The sequence below is a fragment of the Balaenoptera borealis genome (genome assembly GCF_965194805.1).
Source record: "Balaenoptera borealis genome assembly, chromosome: 4".
Taxonomy (NCBI): Eukaryota; Metazoa; Chordata; class Mammalia; order Artiodactyla; family Balaenopteridae; genus Balaenoptera; species Balaenoptera borealis.
In genome coordinates, this window is record NC_138861.1 from 147,269,240 (window position 1) to 147,292,891 (window position 23,652).

General features: G+C 59.6%; 1 protein-coding gene across 3 annotated transcripts in view; it reads left to right on the forward strand.

Annotated features, from left to right (window-relative positions):
- The first annotated feature begins 646 nt into the window (after positions 1–646).
- Positions 647–23,652, forward strand: part of SH3TC1 (SH3 domain and tetratricopeptide repeats 1) — a 36,497-nt gene continuing 13,491 nt past the window's right edge. The window contains exons 1-11 of one of the 3 annotated variants that reach the window (XM_082391453.1): positions 647–804; positions 6,141–6,355; positions 9,976–10,068; positions 12,397–12,524; positions 13,906–14,011; positions 14,757–14,903; positions 15,536–15,716; positions 16,530–16,606; positions 17,447–17,642; positions 20,990–21,123; positions 22,820–22,858. In XM_082391453.1, the coding sequence (XP_082247579.1) occupies positions 6,187–6,355; positions 9,976–10,068; positions 12,397–12,524; positions 13,906–14,011; positions 14,757–14,903; positions 15,536–15,716; positions 16,530–16,606; positions 17,447–17,642; positions 20,990–21,123; positions 22,820–22,858 (1,270 nt within the window). In that variant the 5' untranslated portion in view covers positions 647–804; positions 6,141–6,186. The other 2 variants (XM_082391454.1, XM_082391455.1) reach the window with 2 other exon arrangements.

A 23,652-nucleotide genomic window follows, 5' to 3' on the forward strand; every position in this document is an offset into this window, starting at 1 on the left:
GGGCCAGCAACCAGAGCTACACCCCTGCCTCCGTGAGGGCCTGAAAGCAGATGGGAGGCTAGGGCCAGGGGCCGACCCGTGTTCAGTTCCTGCTTCTTGTCTGAGACCCAGGAGACCCAGTTCTGGCTCCCCAGGCAGGGCTGAGATCCCCTGCTGTCAAACCCAGGTCGGGCCTGCAGCCCAGCGGAAAGGCAAAGAGGGAAGGAGAGCAGATGCCCAGCTGTCCCCTGTGCGCGTTCCCATTGACTGGGCCAACGGGCCGGGGCAGCACCGGAGCAGAGGGAAGGAGCTGCACATACGTGCATGCACACTTGTGTGTGTAGGTGTGCACATGTGTGTATGTTTGCACGCACATCTGTGCACGTGTGTGCATGTACGTCTTGTGTGTGCACATGTATGCACGTGTGTGCGCGCGCGTATGTGTGCACGTGTGTGCGGTAAGTGGAAGAGGAAGAGAGAGCAGAGCTGAGGTTGGCAGGGCAGCTGTCAGACTTCCCCAATCCTGGCAGCTGAGGCGGGGTGGCCTCCACGTCCGAGCCTGGGTGCCGGGCCGTGGGCAGGCGGGGCACGGCCTGGAGCTGGTCCAGGACGGAGCTAATGATCAACCAGCCCTCGGAGGCGGTGCAGCAGCGTGGGGCCCGCCTCTCTCTGGAGGCACGGGCGCAGGGAGGAAGTGGGGCAGGAAGAAGGGGCGGTGGCGGCCACTGTGCAGTCAGCTGGGGCGGTGGACACGGCCCGCAGGGCGAGCCAGTGAGGAGCCGGGAGCGGCCACCCGGTGCCGCGGTCCTGCGGAGCGGGGCGCAGGTACGGGGCGCTGGACGGGCGGGCGAGGACGGCCGAGCAGGCGTCGTCCACAGAGCTGGGTCTTGCCACGGTCGGATCTGAGCCGTCTTTCCTTTCACTTTCTCGGAGACTTTTCTGACCTTCTGGGATCGGGAGGGAGCAGGACTGGAGTCTGGGGCAGCCCGAAGGCTGTGGGCACTGCTTACCGGACCACCGGGCAGAGCTCCGGGAGCACCCCGTGCCGGCCGGCAGCCATGGCCCCAGTGACGATGTCCGGCTTGACCAAGCACCGTCGCTCCCTTGATCTCGCTCGAGCGCCGCTTCACGCAAGCAGGCAGCCAGTGCGTCCCGAAGGTCTGGCCAGGACGCGGGAACATCGCCAGCAAGCAGGGTTCCGGGTCTAGGGGGCCTCCAGTGGGCCTCCACCCTGGGTTGACGCCACTTCTGGCAGACACCACATGTGTCCCGGCCCGGGTGGCACTGTAGCTAGCTGTGACCCAGTCACTCTGAGGTCACCACCCCTGGGCCTCCTCTCCATCAACAAGTGGGACGAGTGACTTGACCAGGGGCCCCAGCCAGAAGGTTCTAGGGGAGACCCAGACCCAAGGCTTCATAGCACCAGGTCCTGCCCTGGGCGTGTGGTCCCAGCACATCACTGAGACCCTCCCCCGGCCTGCAGTGACCCCGCCACCCCCCGGGAGCCCCAAGCCCTGTCTGTGGGAGTTTCCTAGAGATGACAGATGGCAAAGCCACACTGGCGGGATTTAGTGGTGCGGGTCCCTTGGGGCGTGGCCTCCCACGGGGTGGGGGGCTGGGCACGGGGGGCGGTGCTGTGACTGAGCTTGTGGGTAGAGGCGTAGCCATAGAGGGTGTGCTCAGGTTCAGGGTGGGTGTCGAGGGCTGGACTCAGACCCTCCTGGGGTTAAATCCCACCAGATCCCCCGACCGGGCTGAGCCAGCACAGCTGCTCGTGTAGCCTTCACGGCTCCTCTGTGAGATGGGCGCAGTGGCGCTCCTCCAGGCCGTCATGAGGACTAAGCCAGGACACTTAGCGCCGCAGGGTGGTGGCCCCTGACGATGACAAGCCTTCCTGTATCCGGTGTTGAGCAGCGTCTGATGCCTGAGGTCACTTAATCCTCCTCCCGAAACGCCGACTTTACAGCAGAGAAAATCAAGGCAGGGGGGACCCAGGGCGACTACTGTCCTGGGGCTGCCGTAACAAAGGGTCACAAACTGGGGGCTTCTAACAACAGAAGTTAATTCTCCGCCGGTTCTGGAGGCTGGAAGTCTGAAGCCCAGGTGTGGGAAGGGTGCCCCCCTCCCGGGGGGGGGGCTCTGGGGGAGGCCCTTCAGCTCTTGGCTGCTGCAGGCGTCCCTGGGCTCGCGGGGCGCATCGCCCTGGTCTCTGGTTCCCTCTTCACACCGCATCGCAGGTGTGTCTGTGTCCCTCCTCTTCTTATAAGGACCCCAGGCGTGCAGGGACACCTCGGTCCTGTGTGACCTCATCTTAACCTCACCTGCGAAGACCCTGTTTCCAAATAAGGTCACCTTCGGAGGTTAGTGGCGGACATGAATTTGGGGGTGCACTGGTCACCCCAGTACAGGGGGTGACCAGACAACCCTCAAGAGGTGCTTCTTGGTGAGGTGGACGAGGTCTGCATGGCCCTCGAGGCATTTGTTCAGGACGGGTCCAGAGAAAGCTCTGGCCAGACCTCCCCAAATCATCTCCTCCCTTTGTCCAGCCCACATTTGTTAAATGCAGCTGTAACCCAGGAGCACCATCCTTTAATCCACTGACCTCCTTGTAGGCGGTGTTTTCATTCTCATTCTCTGGTGGGTACACTGAGGCATGGGGCGGCCTCCCAGCCCACTGACCCCAGGTCTCGGCGTTCTGGTGCCAAACTCCCGTCCCCTGGGTTTGGGTGCTGTGGCTGGGACCTGGGGCCTGTTGCCGACCCATCGGGTGGCCCGACAGTGAGCAGAGCAAAGAGGTCAGAGGCCACAGGGAAGGAGAGCCCCCGAGTCTCCGCAGGGCCGCCCGCGGGAGCTCTGGACACCCGCCAGGCTGCGGGCTGGGCGGCCCCTCCTGCAGTCGGGAGCCTGCAGCCTGTTGGGCTGAGCAAGGCTATTTTAGGACCCAGCAGGGAGGGACCCTCCCAGGGAGACAGAGCCCACTTCCTCATGCAGGCTGTGACTAGGAACCCCACGCTTACGACTGTCACCGGCAGCCCTGCCTGATGGGAAGGCCCCTCACCAAGCAAGTGGGAAGTCCCCTGAGCCCCGAAGCCTTCCGTTTTCTCAGGAAACCGGCCCTGAGCTGCTGGGGGCAGGCCCGTGGGGCAGGGACGCAGGCGCTGATGCGCTGGTCCTGACTCCTGGGCGGAGGCGGGGAAGGGAGTCAGACGCCCTGGGTGTGGGTTGTGCAAGATGCCTGGCTGTAGAGAGGGGGGACGAGGACCCCCGCTGGGGGTTATAGAGCCCCCACAAACAGGACCTGTGCAGGACAACGGGTCCAAGTGCCCTACTGAGATGCTTCAGAAGAGCAGAGCAGCGGGGATGGCGGCCTGGCCTCCAAGCCGCGTGCTTCCCGGTCCCGGCACCCACCTGTGCCCAGGCCACGGTGCCCTCGATGACAGGTATGGGGCTCGCTGTTTTCAGAGTAAAGAGAGGAAGGAAACAGACGATGGCTTGGCTGGGGGCTGAGGAGGGCCAGACAGACGGAGCGGCACCCTGAAAGATGCCAGGAGGTCTTCGTGCGTGACAAGGGTGGGGATGGCCCCCGGGGACCAGGGAACGGGGAGTACAAGGCACCAGGGCTTGAAATGACATTGGACATTTAACAAAGGTTGCTGGAGAATTCTGCAGCAATGCTGTGCTCCTGGAACCTGCCGGTCCATGCTGCTTCTTCCTCTGGCAAGGGAGCTTCCTCCGGCCTACTCCCTCCTCCCTGGGGGCGAGGGGCTGCCTAGAAGGGTACCAGGGTGGGCATGGACAGGGGTGTGTGTGGGGCGATGTGAGTGTGTGAGAGAGTGTTAATGTGAGAGTATATATATATATGTGTGTGTGTGCGAGTGTGTGTGTGGGGGGGGTTGAGTTGCCCACCCCTCGGAGCCCAGCCCAGTTTCTCCATCCGTAGAACGGGGTGATGTGCTTTCCCCGCCGGCCGCAGTGAACCTGGCTGAGGCACCCGGTGCGTGCAGGTGTTGACAAATACTTGTGTCTGAGGCCCTCTGGGAGCCGGTGGAGACTCGCCACCGCCCCGGGACAGCCTTGGGTCCGTAGTTCTGAAAATACTCCTTGCTGGGTCTGACGGAGGTCCAGCTCCCCTGATCCTGGTGAAAATTCGAGGCAGAGAAGTGAACCCAAGGCCCCCCCCTCGCAGGTGCCACCTCCACTCTCTCCTCCTCTGTCCTTTCTGCACAAATACAGGAACGAAACTTCCAAGGGATAGAACGCAGCCCTTCTCAGGGTTCACGGTGCTCTGGTGGCTCCTCTGTGCGTTCACGGGGCGCTCAGTGCTGTGCCCCCCGCAGCCCTGCGCCTCACCTGGAACAGCCCGTGCCCCGTGTCCTGTGCCTCAGCCCCCAGCCCCGAGGTGGCGTGACAGCTGCCGCCCTCCGCCTCCGCATCTCCCGCCCATTCTCTGCTGCAGGAAGCGGGTGGAGCTGGGAGACCGGCCAGGGGCTCTCGGGGCTGTCCAGGCCCAGTGGGCCCCGAGCCCCATGTTCCTCGCCAGCGTCCTCTGGGTCTCTCCTGGGCCCCCCGCTCCCCAGCACCCACCGCAAGACGGGGTGTGGGTCTGGAGGAGGCCGGACCCGCTTTCCAGTTTGCAGTTTTGTCCCCAGGGAAGGGGCTCAGAGCTGTGCTCTCCTGTCTCCCCGTGCGCTCTGCTCTGTGCGGAGGGAATGCTCGCCAGCCCGGTCTGGGTCTGGGGTTGAAATCTCCCAGCTCTCCATCAGAGAACAGAGAGACCCGACAAGAGGGGCTTCCCTTGCACCTGCTTCCCGGCCTTGCTCTTGCCCACCCTCCGTGTGAGTGAGCAGGGCCATTCCTGTCCCCTCTGCCCCTGAGGTGGAAACTGAGGGGGACGTGGGTGACTCCCGTCCTTGTGGATGGGGGCAGGGGCTCTGCCTCTGTGCCCAGGCTGCACACCGGCCCTCCCTGTCACCCCTGCCTGGAAGGGGTGCCGTGTCCTCCTGTGTCCTCTAACTGGCGACCAAACCCCAGACCCTGGGAGCACTGTCTGTCGGGGTCGTAAAGGCCCTCGCTCCTCTCTGGCCCCAGGAAAGAGCGGTGCATGATGACCGGCTCTCGGGGGGGAGGCCCGAGGGCACCCCGGGAGTGGGGAGCCATCTCTGGTTCCTCCCCGGCCACTCCCTCCTTTCCCGCCCTCTGCCGCCTGCTTCCTTCCCTCACGGGGCGGCCTGGGACCTGGTCCATTTCCTGCAAAACCGGACGGCGTTCCTTCCGGGGGCTCTGCCGGGGGGCAGGCCTCTTCCGGTGAGAGAGGCGGGGCCCACTGAGCCCCCCAGGACGCGGGGTTAGTTAGAAGAGCAGCAGGACCTTCCGGGAATCCGAGGCTGGAGTCACAGCCCAGCTGAGCCCCGTATGAAATGCAGCTGAATATTCTTCTCTCGGGAGACGCGCTGTCTCTGGGGGAGTCTCTCCCTCCCAGCCCTCGCTGGGTGGGGGGTGCCGTGGGCTTATCTCTAAACCATGGTCCCGGCGTGTCCCGAGAGGACACCTGCTCTGTTCCCTGTTGCCACACGGCCTTTATTGCTTCCATGTCGCGCTCGTTGCGGTGCGCGGGCTTCTCGTTGCGGTGGCTTCTCTTGCTGCGGAGCATGGGCTCTAGGCGCGTGGGGTTCAGTAGTTGTGGCACGTGGGCTCAGTAGTTGTGGCACACGGGCTTAGCTGCTCCGCGGCATGCGGAATCTTCCCGGACCAGGTTTCGAACCCGTGTCCCCTGCATTGGCAGGCGGATTCCTAACCACTGCGCCACCAGGGAAGCCCCGGTGGAAACGTTTTGAGCAGCCTCCAGGTGTCAGGATCTGAGCCACTTCCTCGGGGTCTGTGGATGAGCAAGAATGGGCCCCTACCTGCCCACAAGGACTTCCAACTGGAAGCAAACGCAGGCACGTGTCTCCAACAGAGTCCGTTCCAGGCGGACTGTGCTGTTTGGAGGGGAAGTGGCCGGTGAGCAGAGCTCTGGAAGGATGCTCAAGGGTCCACCAGGCAAAGAGGAGGCATTGTCTCCTCTTGATCCCAACTCTGGCGGCAGCATCTGTGCTGGTGCCGGCCGCCTGTCTTCCTAGAGAGGTCGCACTGCTGACCCCTGCACTCTCCTCTCTCCACAGAGGCCAGCCCGGCATGCCGAGCCCTTGGCGCTGAGGCCACTGCGTCATGGAGGGCCCGGCGGAGACGGCCGCTGAGGAGCCGGCCCCGACGGGGAGGGGGCCCGTGGGGGCCTCGGGAGGCAGCGGTGACCGCGGGGTCCAGAGAGCGGGAGCGAGTGCGTCAGTCGTCTGGCAGCGAGCAGGGCCTGAGGAGGCCAAGTCTACCGTTGGAAGCGGTGAGTGCGGCGTGTGTGTCCACCCGGCCATGCACCCCACCCAGGATGGAGCTGGATGGCTGCGCCCGTCAGTGCTTGTGCCGAAGGAGGATGCGCCCAGTGAGCATTTACGATAGATGCGGGCCCCCCTCGTGCTTGTCCAGGGCACGGCGAGAGGGGCAGGGGTGGGAGAGTCTAGAAATGCAGCCCTGGGTGAGTTTATAGCTCTTGTACAGCTTTGGGTGCCCACAGTTCTGCTTTGTCCTTGGAGGTGAGCCCCGGGGATTACTCAGGACGGGGCGTCCCTCATTCTTCCGGGAGGGCAAACCAAGGCCCAGGGAGGGGAAGGAAGCAGTGCCTGGGCCAGGCCCCCGGCAGGATTACTTCCTGAACAGCGGAGGAGGAGGGGTGTGACAAGGGCAGAGCCACCTCCCACCCAACCTGCCCAGCTGCGCGCAAGAGGGGCTGTGCGGGGGGCAGGGCTGGGCTGCCTGCCGGGGGACCTGGGGTTCCCATCCTGAGTGTCGTTGGGCCACTTGACGTGGAAACCTGAGGGGTGGCCTAGGTGATCTCCAGGACCCCTCTTCCTAACTCCTTGGGTCCTGGAGGAGAGGAGGGAAGGGCGGGGGGAAGGCTGAGGTGGGCCCAGGCCCCTCCCCGAGCCCGGGACAGCCTGTCCTCCTGTCCCTCCCCGGGCTTCCCTTCGTCACATCGTCACCTTCAGCCTGGTCACCTGCTTAGTTGCCTCTAGGGCTCAGCACATAGCAGGTGCCCAGTAAATACTGGAATGACGAATGATCGATGCTTTGGGAGAATGGAAACAAAACCTCATACTCGGTGCCTGGCCCAGAGCCTGACGCCACGCATGCTTAGTGATTAGAGGTATTTTTACACCCGTTTTCTTGGTCCTTCCGGGCGTAAGCGGAGATGGGAAAGGTCGGGGTGGCCCTCGTGGGTGCTGACTCCTCTAGTCAGACACCTGCCTGGCCTGGAAGAGGGGCTCTGAGGAGCTGTGGGGCCTGGCCTGGGGATTCCACTGGGTCGGGCGCCCTCCAGAGCTCGCCAGCACGCGACAGAGGAGCTGGGTTCCGCCGGATGCATGGGGGCCGGACCAGCCTCCCGCATGACAGCCCAGCCCAGGATGGGCCGTGAGTCCTAGAGCGCGGGATTCCTGCTGTCGGTGCTGCGGCCGAGCCAGAAGCATTCTGACCGTGTTGCCAAGTGTTTCCTGCCCTAGCTGCCCCACAGCACAGCTGGCATTGGCTGGCATCGGGGTGGACCTGTGAGCCCAGGCAGCGGGGTCTGGGAGCCCCTCCTGTCTTCCTGGGCTCCCTGGCCCCGAGTAGCCAAGTGGCCAGTGGGCTCTCACCCCATCCACCCAGAGCCCCTTCCCCTTTCAGCTTCTTTTGCAAATTGACAACAAAAGTCACAAGAAATAATATAAATAATTCCCATTTACACCACCCAGGTTCCTCAAATGTTGACATTTTCCTACACTTGCTTTCTCTCTTTCTGCATTTACAAATATATTTATATTTCAGGACAGTTTAAGAGTAAACTGCAGACGTGATGCCCCTTTTACCCCCCAGTGCTTTGGCGTGTGTGTTTCCTAAAACCAGGACCTGCTCGTACAGAGCCATTGTGCAATGATTTCAAACTTCAAACTCTCCTGGTTTAAACAACACCATTATCTAATCTACAGACGGACCTCACTCCCATCCTGCCATCTGTCCCCGTAATGTCCTTTCCACCAAAGAAAACCCTCGTCAAGCTTTGCATTCTGTGGCCATGTGCCTGTGGAGCTTTCTAACCTGGAGGTTGATACTTTGAAGATTCCGGGCCAGGAATTCTGTAGAATGTTTGGGTACAGCTCAGTTCAAGTGTGGCTGTTTCTTCAGGATTGCAGGCAGGTACTTGGGCAGAAATACCCCAGAAGTGTTCGGTTCCTCTCAGTGCGGCTGACCAGGAGAACTGGATGTCCATTTGTCTGGTCCCTGGTGACGTTCACGGCTCACGTCCATCACGTGATTAAGGAGGTGTTTGACAGCGTAAATGTCACTGTCAAAGTCACCCTTCTTCCCTTTGTCATGAGTAAGGAGCCCGTGGGAAGATACTTGGGGACTTTGTGACTAGTCGGTTCCTCTGGTCCTAATAAAGCACTAGTTTTATCATCTGTGCAAGGTTCTTGACTGAAATCATAACATTACGAAGGTTGCTAAATGGTGACTTTCTAATGCTGTGTTCTTCTGACATTTGTTAATGGACCTTCCATGGAAAAGAAGAGTTGTCCCCTCTCCCCAGGTATTCATTTATTTATTTTAGCGTGTGTGGGCTCAGAGGTCTTTATTTCATTCTCTGGACTCTAGCAGTTGCTGTCATTTATTTTGTTGTTCACCTTGCCCCCGATTTGGTCTTGTGATGCATCTCCAGCATCCTGTGAGCACGTCCTACTTTCTGGGACAACAAGAGGCTCATATCTCATCTCTGCTCTCCCTGTCGCAGCCCTGGAATCGGCCGTTCCTCAAGGAGCCCTGGCTTCTCAGGGGGAGGATGGTGCTTAAAGCCAAGATCTGGGTGCCGTGCCCTTGTTTGGATTTGACAGGCATTTCTGAGTCCTCGCTCTGGGGATGCAGAGCAAACAAGGGCTGGAAATGGGCTCTGACCACACAGGCTTAGGGCTGGTGTACCGTAGGTGGGGAGAGAGCAGAAATGAGCCTATCGTTTTGCACAGTCCAAGGCCAACGTGGCAGTACCGTGCCCACGGCTGAGCGGGACTTCCCCGGGGTGAAGAAGCTGCAGTGAGGTTGGTTCAGTACCGTCTGTCGGAACCACAGGTGTTTCCAGATCAGATCCCCTTTGAGCTGAAGGCCCTGATTGCTCATCCCATTCTACAGATGAGAACCAAGCAGGGCGGAGATGGGTGTGTGTGTGTGGAGGGGTCGGGCCAAGGTGCAGACTGGGAGCTGGCTTCCCGGCTGGGGGCTGGGGGCAGCGACAACCAGCAGAGGACCGGCCTCACAGGCCAGTCAAAATCAGGATGCAGCCCCATCTGCCGCAGACCCCGAGTTCCCCCTGGGCTGTCACCTCCCCTCTCTGGTCAACAGAGTAAAGGCCCCCAAAGCAGTCCACATCTTCGTCCCCAGAACCTGTGCACACACACGTTACCTCCGCGGCCAAAGAGACTTTGCCAAGGGGATTAAGGATCTTGAGACGGGGAGATTACCCTGGGGTCAGAATCACAGAGAGGTTGAAGATGCTGTGCTTTGGGGATGGAGGAGGGGCCACAAGCCAAGGAATGCGGACCCCTCTGGAAGCTGGAGAAGCAAGGACACAGATTCTCTCCTGGAGCCTCCAGAAGAAAGGAACCAGCCCTGACCACACCTTGTTTTGTCCCAGCAAGACCCTTCTCAAACCCCAGAACAGCAAGATAGCACTGTGTTGTTTCCAGAAGCCTCTAGGGTAGGGTAATTAGTCACAGCACAGTAGGAGACTCATAGCCTCCCGACCTTGTTGGGCTTTGTGACCCTGGAGGAAGGGTGTGAACGGTGGTTTGTAGGGGTGTGGACATACCTTTCTTCTAGAAATACCTGGGCAGTGGGGCCTGCCTAGCTGAGAGTTGCCTGTTCTCACCTTCGTCACAGGACCCTGCTCTGACACAGATGCCACTCCTGCCCCTGGCGTCTCTCCGCCGGCTGCTGGGCCCTCTCCCGGCCAGATGGGCTCCTACCCCACAGGTAGACGTCCTGGGCGCTACGCTGCATGTCGGGGTTAAGTCTGGGCTGGGGACGTGAATGTGGGATCCCTGGGCGTCCCCCCCTTCCCTCCGGCCTCACCCGTCCTGTGGGCTTCTGGTTCAGGAGCGTCTAACCCAGGCTTCTCTAATGTGGATGCCCTGCTTTAAGGTCACCCTGAATGTGGAGGAGAGGCTTGTTAAACACAGATGCCTGCGTCCTGCCGGGTTCTGATGCAGGGAGTCTGGGGTAGGGCCCAGGACTCTGCATTTTTCACTTGGGGACAGAAGGCTGGGGTTCGCCTGCACGTGCAAAGGCCTTCCCTGGACTCTGTGTTTGCATCTGCCCACACAAGAGGGGGGCGTGGCCCTGGAGGCCGCACGCAGGGGAAGTGAAACCCCAGGAGGGACACCCTGGGGGGCCAGGGGGATGGCAAGGGCCCTCGGGAGAGGCATCGGGGACCTGCTTCCGGGGAGGGGCTCCCAGGACGGGACGGCGGGACTTCCGCAGGGCGCTGATGGGCGGAGGGGGGCAGCAAGAAGCCCCTAACGCTGGAGACCCGACTCCCGAGCCCCAGCTGTGGGGGGCATGGAGACCCCAGCGTTGTCGGCCGTCCACCTTTGCCGTGACAGCCGCCCGTCCTCCAGCTTTTCCTTCGGGTGGGCAGCGCTGCCTGGGGTCACTCGGGATGACCAGGACTGTTGAGCAACGAGGCAGATTATTATGAGATTGACAATTCAACCCCACCCTCTTACGGGAGTAGGAGGGGTCACATCTTAGAACTGGTTGGGAAACGCTGGCCTGGCTTCCTGCTGGGGGAGGGGCCTGATTCCAGATCCCAGATGTGCTCCTCTGCCCCGGCCCCGCCCCCCAGGAGGGGGTGGGGATGTTTGCTCGAGGGTCCCCCAGCTAGAAAATTCCAAGGCAGGTGCAAGGCTTATTCAGAGGATGTGAGGAACCTCTCTCCCTCGCCCTCTCCGCGTTCTGTCCCTCTTCCTCTCTCCCTCTCTCTTCTCCCCTCCCCCTTCCCATCCTCTCCCCTTCATCTCCCCTCTCCAGTTTTGGAACAGCCCATGATCTGAGGATCCCTGCGGCCAGGAGGCCTCTCAGGGAGATGGGGTGTGGGTGGCCAGGGGACATTTGAGCTGGGATCCAGTCATAGGGCACCAGCCAGGCCAGGAATTGGTCTGGGAGAGGGTGCTTCAGGTGGAGGACACGGTGAGTGCAAAGGCCCTGGGGTGGGTTGCGGGGGGTATGCCTCGATGTCTCAGGGCAGCAGAGAGGCGGCCACGGGCTGGAAGGGAGGGGGAGAAGAGGTGGGGCTGTGCGGGGCGGGGTGAAGCGCAAGATGCTCCAGGCTGTGCCTGGAAAGGTGGAAAGGATCTGCATTTTATTCTTCCTGAGATGGAAAACCACCGCGGCTGTGCTGTCTAATACAGTAGCTACAGGTGGCTGTTTGTTTATGTTTAAATTTAACTTAAATAAAATTAAAAATCCAGTTCCTCAATTACACTGTCCACATTTCAAGAGCTCAGGGCCCTATGTGGCTGGTGGCCACCGTGCAGGTCAGTGCAGAGAGCAAACATGTCCATTGCTGCAGAAATTTCTGGCAGACAGCACTGCGCGGAGGGCTGAGAGCCAAGGCGTTCCATAAGCCAGAGCTGGTTGTGAGGGGACCCTCTGGCCCTCTGTGGACCAGAGAACCATCTGGAGGGAGGGCCAGGGCTCACACACTGCTCAGGAGGACCTATGGGGCGGGGCCGTGGTGAGGGGTGAGCATGGTGGGTTCAGCCTGGTTTTGCAGGGGGGTCAGTGGGGTTCGCTGGTGGACCAGCCAGTGGTGTGTGAGGGAAGGAGGTGTCGTTGGTCTGAGCAGGACTGGGGATGCGGTCCTTCTGGAGATGGTAAAGAAAGGAGGACAAGCCAGTTTTGGGTGCGGGGGGTGATGAAGAGTTCTAGGATGCCCGTGTGGTGTCTGCTGGAGTTTGGATGCCCCACTGGAGCCCAGGCGTGGAAGAAGTCGGGGCTGGAGGTCACGGTGACTTGGGACCATTTGCTGAATGCCTGCCCTGTGCTGGCCTGTCTCTGGGCTGTGACGCAGTACACTTCCTCCCATCTCTGTAAGATGTGGGTGGCACGTAGCTCATTTACCACCAAAGAAACTGGGCCTCAGGGGAGAAACGCAGCTGTGCAGAGTTCCCACAGGCCGTGCACGTGGGGTGTGAATCCGGGTCCCCGTGTTTGTGGGCGGGGGCCCTCGGGGGAGGGAGGGCACCCCACAGAACTGGCCTGGGCCAGGGAAACTGCCCACCTTGATCTGTCCCCTTCCAGACCTGACCTTGCAGCTGCTGGCTGTGCAGAGGAAGAGCGGATTGCCCGACCCCAGCCTGCAGCAGGTCCTGCGGGGCCGGCTCCGTCTTCTGGAGAATGACAGCTGGCAGGTGGCCCGTGCCCTCGGGGTGAGTCTGGCTCCTCGGGGGGCCTGGGTGGGCGAAGGTGCAGGGGATCCACACTTGCGAATGGGGTGGAGGAGGACTGCTCGGAGGAGAGGGCAGTGGACCGAGGAGGAGGTCTGTCCATGATGTCCAGACCTTACCTGATGGTGCCACCACCAGGGTGACTTGTCCCCCGTCTGCTCTCCTGGCTCTCTGGCTCCAGGAACGATGATCACACAGCCCCAGACACACATGGGCCACCACTCTCTGAATGCCCCAGTCCCTTTCTCCATGGACACCCCACCCTGCTAGGGTTTTTAGTCTCTTCATAGGGAGCAGAAAGGACTGCTGTGAGTTGATCTTATTCTTTGCTTGATTTGTGGGTGACTGGCCTCGCACAGATGCACGGTCTGCCAGGAGGTTGGTGGAGAAGGAGGCTGAGCTGGTCACCTCCCCATGGCAGAGGAGAAGGAGGCTGAGCTGGTCACCTCCCCATGGCAGAGGTCCTGCGGCTTAGGGTTGACAGGCCACAACCTGACCTTGCACTCAGCCTGGCCTGACCTTGACCGAGGTCCCTTAGCCTCTGTGAACGCAGCTTCCTCAGCCACATACGGGGGATGCTTAGCTTTATTACCCCACGGAGCTGCTGTGAGGACTTGCGAACAGCAGGCATGGTGCACCCAGCACGGAGCTCTGCAGTGGGGCTGCCCCTGTGATGCCAGGCCAGGGTGCGTGCTGGCTCTGGGCTGAATCCCGGCTGCCCCAGGGTCAGACCTCGGAAAGGAACCGGGACCTTATTTCCTAATCCAGATGGAGATGATAATAGTACCCTCTCCCCCTTGGTCAGCGTCAGCTGGTGTCACTTTTAATGCCCCAGCCCCACCAGGAGTGTTCATGGGATGGATGTCAGGAGAGGGGGTGCTGGACCTGCCACAGAGGGTGCAGGTCCAGGGCATGGAGGCTGTGAGCTCTGGGAAGAAGCGGGGCTTGGTACAGCCCTGGGGAGGCACAGCTGGCTTGAGAGCAGGAGAGGAGCAGCTTGGTTGTAAAGGAATCAGCTCTGTGCTTGCTGGCCCTATCAGGGTCCCTTAAAAAAAAAATTAATTAATTTATCTGTGCCCGGTCTTAGTTGCGGCACGTGAGATCTTCGTTGCAGCTTGCGGGATCTTTAGTTGCAGCATGCAGACTCTTAGTTGCGGCATGCATGTGGCATCTAGTTCCCTGACCAAGGATCGAACCCACGCCCCCTGCATTGGGAACGTGGAGTCTTACCCACTGACCCACCAGGGAAGTCCCACCAGGGTCACTTCTGCAAAATGTTTCTACCTTGTTGCTCCGTCCTCCTGATGGGCAGACGCCCCAAAGCCGCTGGGACTGTTTCTCATTTCTGTTTCTTCCCCATAAGGAGCTATCGGCCAGGCTGTTGTCCATCCACAGTGACCAGGATCGGATTGTGGTGACATTTAAGACTTTCGAAGAAATCTGGAAGTTTTCCACCTACCACGCTCTCGGTAAGGCAGTGACCCTCGCAGACCCAGTTATGGGGACGCTTGTCACACACCAAGCATTTTATGTTACCAATCGGGGCTTTAGACTAAGTTAGTTCATGATGGCCTCTCCGGACGTCACCTGTTCTCAGCGAGGTTGTGATGGGCGGAGTCGCAGATGCACACGGGTCTGAGCGCGACTCGCCCCCAGGGCAGCTGAGCTCTCACTGGCCGAGCACAGACCAGGAAACCCTGTTTCGACCTCAACCCAAGTGCTTTCTTTCTGAAACATTCCCTGTTCTAAGGGAGACTTTGGCCGTCTAAGTGCCTCTCCTGGGGAAACTTGCTGCCCCACTCCCAGTCTGAGGGCTGAGGAAGTGAGAAATAAGACTCAGAGTGACAGTTTCTTGTGCCCCTAGAGCAGGGCTGTGCCCACGCCCGCAGCGTACGAGATCTCCTTGAACACTCCTGTCCCATCTCATAGAAGACGAGACCGAGGGTCCTAGAAGAAGTAACCAGACCCCGCCCGACCTTCCCAGGGCACAGGGAGGCAGATGAGTGGTCCACCATCACGGCTGGTCCTCTCGCAGCCCAGATGCTCAGACCTGTGGCCTGCCCAGGTAGTGGGCAGCACCATGAGTCCCCAAGGGCAGGGTGGTCCGTCTCCCTGGGCTTGGTCGGCGCAGGGCTCGACCAACACCCGGCCATGAGGGCTTCCCTGAACCCCGGCCTGGAGCCCACTGGTAACCGGGGCTGTGTGCTCCCCCAGGCTTCACTCATCACTGCCTGGAAAACCTGCTCGTGGACCAGACCTTCTGGCTGCTCGAGCCTGAGGAGGACGAGGAGACGGCCATCCAAGTCCACGTGGATGAGGAGGCCTTGAAGCTGACGCACGAGAGCCTCCTTTTCCAGGAAGGTGAGCGCTGTGCGGGCGATGGTGACCTTGGTCAGCTCCTTGCTGGGCTGGGACGCCCCGGGGCCGCGGGCAGCAGAAGGGCTCTGGAGATGCCGGAGGCTGAGGGGGCTTGGGGCAAGGAAAAGCCCCCCCCCAAGAAATAACAGAAAAGGGGTTTGGCCAGCGCCCCCCTAAGCCCGAGTTCCTGACCGAGCTATTGCTCCAAGTACCTCGGTGGCCTCACAGTTGGGCTCCGAGGCCGCAGCAAACAGGGCGTTAGCTGCCTGTCCTTCCCCAGCCACAGAGCGGACAACAGGTCGCCACTGCGGCCGGACTCGCCGGTGGCGGTCCAAGCAGGAAGGGCCCTTGGGATCACATGTCGAGCCCCTCATAGCCCAGATAGGGAAACTGAGGCCCAGAGAGCCTGAGACTGAGCCAGGCTCCGGGGCAAGTCCCGGCGGAGTGGGGACTCCAGCCCAGGTCCAGCCTCCAGGTCTGGGCCCCTGGGGCCTCCAGTGTCTTTCTGTGGATGCAGAAACTGGGGTGGGGGAGCCCCTGCAGGTATTCCTGGCGGAGAACAGGTAGTCCCGCCTGCAAACTACAGCTGCCCCTGTGTCCAGCCCCCTGAATGACCACCCTCTGCCGCTTTGAAGGGCCTTTCTTTGTCCGGTGTCCTGACCACCATGTGAGAGTGATGAGTGGCCTCCAGCCCCTCAGGCAGGCTTCGGGGGTTCCCCAGGCAGAGGCGGCCCTGGCAGTGGACTCTTTGGCCCCCAGCCACAGCATGTCCTCGGAGGAAGGGACAGCGGTGGAGCCTTTGATTCCGTTCCATCAGTAGGTACCGACCTTTGTTTCTCTGCTTCCTGTGGGTCCAGCGTGTTGTCCGGCCTCCTGGAGACTCCCCCAGGCCCGGGTCCATCCGTAGGCCAAGGCGGGTAGATGGCGACCGGTGTGAGCCCGAGGCAGACCTGGCCATGACCCCTTCTGATATTTTCAGTGTGTGGCGTCAGCAAGCCAGTCCAGCTCTCTGGGCCTCAGGGCTGCCACCTGCACAACAGGACAGTGACACCTCCCGGCAGGGCTGTCCTGGGATGAGATGGCCTAGGAGTGTACAACATGGGGCTCTGGCTTCCTGTTCTAGCTTGTTCTGGAAAGCTTTTGCGGGAGCTACATAGCCTGTGTCCATAGTAAGGGAGCACGCAGGGATCTGTGCAAATAAGAACCAAGGCAGGGACAGCCTGGGGAAGGCAGGGACAGGTAACATGCAAGCTCCTGCTCATGTGCTGAACGTGGGGCATAAACTTGGCTTGAGCTTCCTGGCAGCCAAAGCAAAGAGAGAAACTACATCTCCTCATGTTCAGTGTCTATGAAATGACAGTCTGTGGCTGAGTTTCTCTCCTGGGGTGATGGGGGGAGGTCCCCGAGGATGCCAGTGTGAGGGAGGGCAGGAGACACCTGAGCTGGGGGACGTGGGGCATGGCTGGAGCTGAAGGCCGCACACCTGGGTGTATGTGTGTGTGTGCGCGCACACGTGCAGCGGGGGCAGGTGGTGGATTTTGCTCGGATCCCTGGGAGCTGTTGACCTGTCCAGCCTACACACAGTTTCAATCTGCCCTAAACTTAAAATCCTCTCCCATCCCACTCCAGGTGGGCTCTTAGGGTCCCCTGGGACCCCATCAACGACTCCATGGGTGGACCTGTGACGCCGGACGTCCAGCCGATGGGTAAATATTTCCACTGACCCTCCTCCCCTGGGGAGGAGGTGGGTGAGGAGGGGCAGGCACCAGCATTCCCGAAGCTTCTGCGCCTACCCTGAATCCTCCCCAAGCCAGAAGAGGTAGCTAGAATCCCCTCCAGTTCCTGAGGCAATAACAGAGGCTCAGAGAGGTCCACTGGCTGGTGCAAAGTCACACAGCACGCGGGGAGGCCGGGCTGGGGTCCCTGGTCTCTCTGCCTCTAGAGAGTAACTTCCACACCCTATTTGACCAGCACCTCCGCAACTTCTGCTCTGTTTCTGGCACTGGGTCAGACACCTCGGAGGACCCTCAGACGGTGGAGGTGGGGTGGACAGGGCCCCGGCTGAATTCGCCACGTGGGCAAATGGAGGAGCGAGAGGCAGGGGTCTTGTTTAGAAAAGACGGCCTGGGTCCCTGGTCCAGTGCATTGGCTCTGCCCCAGGCTGCTTGGTGTCTGGATGGCCTGTGGACCCGTTAAGTGGGCATAAAGCCCCATGGGAGGACATTTACAGCTGGGTTTGCCCTGGGTGGGCCCTGGCCTTGGAGGCCGACAGCCCTGGGCCTAGTTAATCAACATCCCCAGGCCTCAGTTTCTTATCCTCAGCGTGGGGATAAAGAGGCCCCCCGCTTCATGTACCGCCTGGATGTCCAGCCCCTCGTGTGCGGTAGCCCCGCACCCTGGCCAGGTGCTAAATCAATTCCTCAGCAGGACGGCATGTTCCCTGGCCGGGGACACCACCCATGTGGCCGAGGGCCGCCCGTCTGACTGCCCGCCCCCCCCCCGGCCCTATCCCCCCCAGCGCTGACCGTGTGGCCTCCTTCCTGCAGCTGTGGGCCTGGCCTCGGCCGTGGCGGACTGCCAGGGCTCAGGGCCCGAAGAGATGACCTTCCGAGGCGGTGACCACATCGAGATCCTGGGTGCCCAGGTGCCTGGCCTGCCCTGGTGCCTGGGCCGGCACGCGGCCTCCGGCCAGGTCGCCTTTGTGCAGACGAGCCACATCCGTGTGCAGGGCCAAGCGTCTGAGTGAGTGGCTGAGGCCTCCCCCCACTCTGACTCCACCCCTTGCCCCCGTGGCAACCCTGCCCCGTCCACCTGCTTCCCAGGTGACAGATCCGCAGTGTCCTGGACGGCACCTCCTGCCCCTCCCTAGCCCCTCTTCCTAGTCGTCACTCCCACCTCTGTCCCCAGGGCCGGGCCTAGCCCAGGGCCATCCCACTGCCCCCAGGGCATGACTTCAGCTTCCTGTCTGGACCCCTCCTGCCCTTCCTTCAAGTGCTGCCAGGGTTGGTCCCTGAAATACAAAGGTGTCCACGCGCACGGGTGTCCTGGGGCTGCGGGGACAGCACCACAAACTGGGGGCTTAAAACAACAGACTGGAGGCCAGATGTCCAAATCACTGTGTGGCCAGGGCCGAGCTCCCTCTGGGGGCTCCACAGGAGGGGACTTCCTGCCTCTTCCAGCTCCTGTGACTTCAGGCGGTCCTTGCGGCCGCATCACCCCAACCTCTGCCTCTGTCTTCACGTGGCTTCCTCTCTGTCTGTGTCCTCTCGTCTGTCTCTTGTAAGGACAACAGTCGTTGGCTTTAGGGACCATCCGGATAGCCCAGGATCATCTCCTCATACCAGGATCCTTCACTTGATCACATTTGAAAAGATCCTATTATTTCCAAATAAAGTTACCTTCTGAGGGTCCAGGGGGACATGGATTTGGGGGGGACGCTATTCAAGCCAGTACACCCTGCCATTCCCCTTCATAAAGCCCTTCGAAGCTCTGGGCCTGGCTTTCAAGGCCTCTTGCAACCCAGGCCCTGGTCACCCCCAGTTTCAAAGGCCACCACTCACCATCGTGTCACCCTGAGGCCAGCGTGCGGGTTGGCTCACCCCTTCTAGAACGACTCTGGGTTATGCGCCTCCCTCTACGTGAGATGTGCCCTCCATCCCGACCATCCCGCTTTCCTGGGGGCTCTCGATGGCCCCCAGTCTCATCTCCAGTGACTCATCCCTGGGTGCACCCTTCCTGGCTGTGCTCTTCTCCCCGTGTGACCTCCCCACCCCCATCCAGGGAATTCTGAGCCAGGACTGTCTGGTCACCTCCAAGTCCCCACTGCCTGGCCCTGGGCAGCAGCAGGGGGGTCTTGAGGGAGTGGTCAGCCGGCACAGCTATGTTCTTGACCTTTTGTTGTCAAGACCTCAGCCCAGGAGTCAGCGTAGAGAAAGGACCCTTCACTGGGTCAGCATCTGCCCCTCGGACGCATTGTGAGATGCTCGTCCTCGGGGTCCAGCTAGCCCTGACATCCCATCTCATTCTTGTCTGGCACCTCAGACAGACCAACGCCTCCCAAACCAAGCCTCAGAGGCCACTTTGGCTTCATGACATGTCCCACCAGTCACTCTGTTTCCTAATTCAAGTGTCTGTCTGCTCCATGGCCTCCTGTTCATCAGAAGCTGTTTGAAGCTGGGCTGGGCTCAGATGCCCAGAGCAGCAGCTAGACCCAAGTTTCCCAAAGTGTGTTCCCCCCAGGGGTCCATCTCAAACTTCATCAGTGAGGATGTGCTTTCCACACGCCCTGGCTGGTGGTCCACAGGGATTCCCAGCACAAGGAAGGCACCCAGAGTCTGAAACGTTTCTTTCTCCTGTTGAAATGCGTTTTTCACACTTGACCTCCAGACAACACTATCAGCTGGTGTTCTGTGGAACACTCTTTGGGCACCCTTGGTCATCATCTCCGGGGAGACCACGACTGCTCAACAGATGGCTGGGCTCCATGAGACTTAAACAAGTCCTGAGCTTGCTAACGGGCTGAGCTGCAACTGCTGTGGGAATGAGCCAAGTCTGTTTTGCCCTCCCTTAACCCAGAAAGGTGACAGGGCCCAGTGCCATTGGTCCTGTTTACAGCTGGAGAAGCCCTAACAACTTCCCTCATTCATTCAACACATGTTTACTGAACATCTTTCCTATTCCAGATCTGAGTCTTTTATCTTTTGTTTAATGAGCATTCTGGTAGCCAGTCATTTCTTTTAACTTTATTTTGACATAATTTCAGACTTAGGGAAAAGATGCAAAAAGGGCATAAAATTCCTGTATGTCCTTCACCCAGGTTGCCCAAATGTTGACATGTTATGACGTTTACTTTCTCCTCTTTTTCTTTTCTTTTTTTTTTTTAAATTACTCAATTAATTTATTTATTTATTTTTGGCTGTGTTGGGTCTTCGTTTCTGCGCGAGGGCTTTCTCTAGTTGGGGCGAGCGGGGGCCACTCTTCATCGCGGTGCGCGGTGTCGCGGCCTCTCTTGTTGCGGAGCACAGGCTCCAGACGCGCAGGCTCAGCAGTTGTGGCTCACGGGCCCAGTTGCTCCGTGGCATGTGGGATCTTCCCAGACCAGGGCTCGAACCCGTGTCCCCTGCATTAGCAGGCAGATTCTCAACCACGGTGCCACCAGGGAAGCCCTTTTTTTTTTTAAATTCTTTTTTTTTGTAAATTCTTTGGGAATCAGTTGCAAACACAATGTCCCTTTACCCCTAAATGATGTAATATGTGTTTCCTGAAATCAGGACATCATTTGCATGACCACAGCACAACTGTCAAAATCAGGAAATTAACACTGATAGAATCCTATTATCTGCAGACCTTAGATTTTACCAATTTTTCCAGTAATTCCCTCTATAGCCAAAGAAAATTCCAGACCCCATGTTAGCACCTGTCTGTCTCTTTAGTCTCATTTCCTTGATCTGAGACAGTTCCTTGTTCTCTTTGTCCTTTAGGACACCGACACTTTTGAGGAACACAGGCCTATTTTATCGAATGTCCTGCAATCTACCCTAAGGTTTTCTTTAACTTCTCAAAAGAGCTCCCTCTAAGTTCTGAAGTACGTTTGAAAGTTTCATATTTTGCGGGTAATTTAGCCCTGTAAGCAGAAGTTGCCTCCCCCTCCCTGTCTCCTTCCCTTCCTCTGTTCCTTCCTGTTTTCCTCTCCCTGACTTTTCAGAGCACATACGTGCCCTGAGCGTGTGTTGTGTGAGGCTCTGAGTGGAGCTTACAGTGTGGAGGGATCGAGTCTGCCTGCAGCTGTCACGGCCGGCCTTGCAGGGGAAGGGGCATTCAAGGTGGGGCTTTGAAGGCTGCCCAGGAGCTCACCTTCCCAGGATGCTGTGACCAGCTGCATCTGTCGCAGCATTTCCTGCTCCTGGGCGTCTGCCTCTGGCCAGAGAAAGCATCCTTAAGGGCAGGATCTATTTTGTTTTTATCTTGGTGTCTTCACCGCTGGGCACAGGATAGGTATGCAGGGACCATCTGTCAAGTGAGGGAGTGGAAAAGGGTCTTTGTGTGAAATCTTGGAAACGTGCAATCTAAATGCACTTTATTTTTTCCAGCTTGGAAAGTGTGATTTTTCTCAATGAAGAGGAAAGGTCTTTCTTCAGCAGCGAAGGACGCTTTTCTGAGGAGGACGCCAGGCAGCTACTGAGGAGGACATCCAGCATGGACGTCTGCACTGTGTACAGCTTGGGTAGGTGTGCGGGGTGTTGGCGGGTGCTCCTCCCACCCCCCTCGGGATGACTGCGGGCCCCTCTCAGGACCCGCCGCTGCTTGCACCCTACGGCCCATGATTTAGGACAGTTTTCTCGGGGCAGACTTCTGGAAAGACCACGAAGGGTGCAGAGCTTTCCCGTGGCTGAGACCCCATCGGCCCTATTCGGTCGGCGCCGGGCTCTGTGAGTTTGGACTGTCCATTCAGCAGAGCTTTGGGTGGATCTGGCTTCACCCACTGTTCACAGCGGCAGCCCCTCCTCCCCCGCACCCACCCCGCTTCCCTTCGGGAATGTTCTGCTTCCTCCGTCATGCCACAGTAATGAATGCCAGCCCCTGGGCTCTTAAAGGTGATCAGACAGATGCTGTCACTGCCTTCCCGGTAGGTGGGGACATGCCAGGCCAGACACAGAGGAGCCAGGGTAAGGGGCCGGGAGACGCAGGAAAGCGGGCCTGAGCCTCCCAGCTGCCCGAGGATGGGCCTCAGCGAAGCCTTTTCTCCGCTGACTCCAGGTGCCAGCCTAAGGCCCCCTGCTGCACTGGGGCAGGGCCAGTGTGCGGGCCTCGGGCTGCAGTGCAAATCGTACATGAAGGAAGTGTGTCAGCAGCCACAACGAAAGGAAATGCAGCAGAGGGGACGGTGCTGGAGCAAACTTACCCCCAACTCCCACGGGTCATGGGGACGTAACGTTACAGCTCATTCCTTCATCCCTCTGGATGGAGATAAATGCTCCCATGTGTACACACCCACACAGATATATGTACACACATGCACACACACTCACATGAACACACACAGACACACCCAAAGCCACACACGTACACATATACCCACATATCCACACATCCACGATGTACATATACATATGCACACGCTCGTGTGAATACATGCATACACATCCGCACACATGTACACATACGTGTACCTATGTACACACATCCACACGTATGTGCATATGTACACACACATCTTTTCTGCTTGCTTGCTGACACGTGTTATAAGGCTTTTCCCGCCAATATTAGATTTAAACTTTCGAGATCCCACAAATCAGTTTTTCTTCCTAAACAGGCATACTTAAATTTGACCTTGGCATATCAGGCTTAAGCCAGCCTGGCACACGATCTCTTCTCTTCCTGAGGAAGCCGCGCTGGGACCCTCGTTTGCGGGGTGTTGTGGGATCCTCTCTGCCGGGTGCTGTGCAGTTGGCAGCACTTCACACTTCCCCTGTGTTTTAGCAGCTCTTTTTCTCCTTTGGTTTCTATGGCAACGCACGGGGCAATTAGTGCCAGCCCATTTTCAGGAGGTGGGAACTGAGGCGCAGGGGAGCGCTGGCAGTGGGAGAGGAGGGGTTCAATCCCAGATCTGCCGCCCTGCCCCTGGGAGAGCTGACGGGATCAGGGGGGAGCGCGTCCCCTATTCCCAGAGGGCGAGCAGCAGAAGCCAGCAGCCTCAGGGAGGAGGGAGTCCTGCAGGGGTGGGCCAGGACGGGGACACATCCTGGAAGACGTGGCTTCTCGGCCAGCACCCCACCCCACCCCGTCCCAGCCCGTTTCCCCTCAGGGAGCTGGTGTCAGGGACATTACGATTCTGGTGCGGCACCCCCCCCACCCCAACTTGGCCCTGGACACAGAGGGTGCTGGCCGGCGGGTGATGCTTTCCTTCTCTCCCTTTTCAGACACAGAAGAAGCTGAGACAGAGCAGCAGGAAGAACATGGTACGTTCTTCGCACACGGCCTGGGGTCCCTCCGGTCATGGGGCTGGGCCTTGGGGTGATGCCGGGCGGGGGGGGGCAGAGCTGGGCTTGGGTGGGTGCTGGCCACGGACCTCACTCCTCCGTGGGGGGGGGCTGGTGGCGGGGAGTCGGACCTGGAGGGGGGACGTTGGATGAGGTGGAGGTGAGGCTCCCCTCCACTGCCGCAGCAGGTCCCCAACAAACGTGCCAGCCCCCCCTGCACCGTGCCCATGTAGGGAGGGTGACCTGTCCACTGCCAAGCCCATGCCTGGTCCCCCTGAACTGTCCCCAGCAAAGATGGGCCATCCCCGCCGTTGTCTGAGCTCATGCCTGGTTCTGGGTTCCTTTCAGGTAACCTAGAACAGCTGAAATTTGCCCCGTGCCCTGCTTGGAGGGATGAAGGGGGTGTGCAGGTTGCTGAATTTGGAGCCTTATGTTGGAAAAGTCCCTTGAGGACCTGCTCTTTCCTGTGGGGGGCTGGTTCAGGGAGACCCCCTCCTTCTCCCTCCATACGCCCTCTCCCCACAGTAGGGGGTCGGCGTCAGGGAGAGCCTGGGGACACAGGTGCCAAGGACCCTTTGAGATTCCCTGGGGATGGGATCCATCTAAGCACAAACACAGAAGGACCACTTTGGGATCTGGTTGAAGAGGCCCGGAAGCCAGCCCCCGGGGTCCCAGGGCTATTCCAGGGCCCTCCCTCCTCCCCAGACCCCCTGCAGGCTTGTCTTCGGGGAGGATCTCAGCTGTCGGGGACACGATAACCGGGATAACGTGGG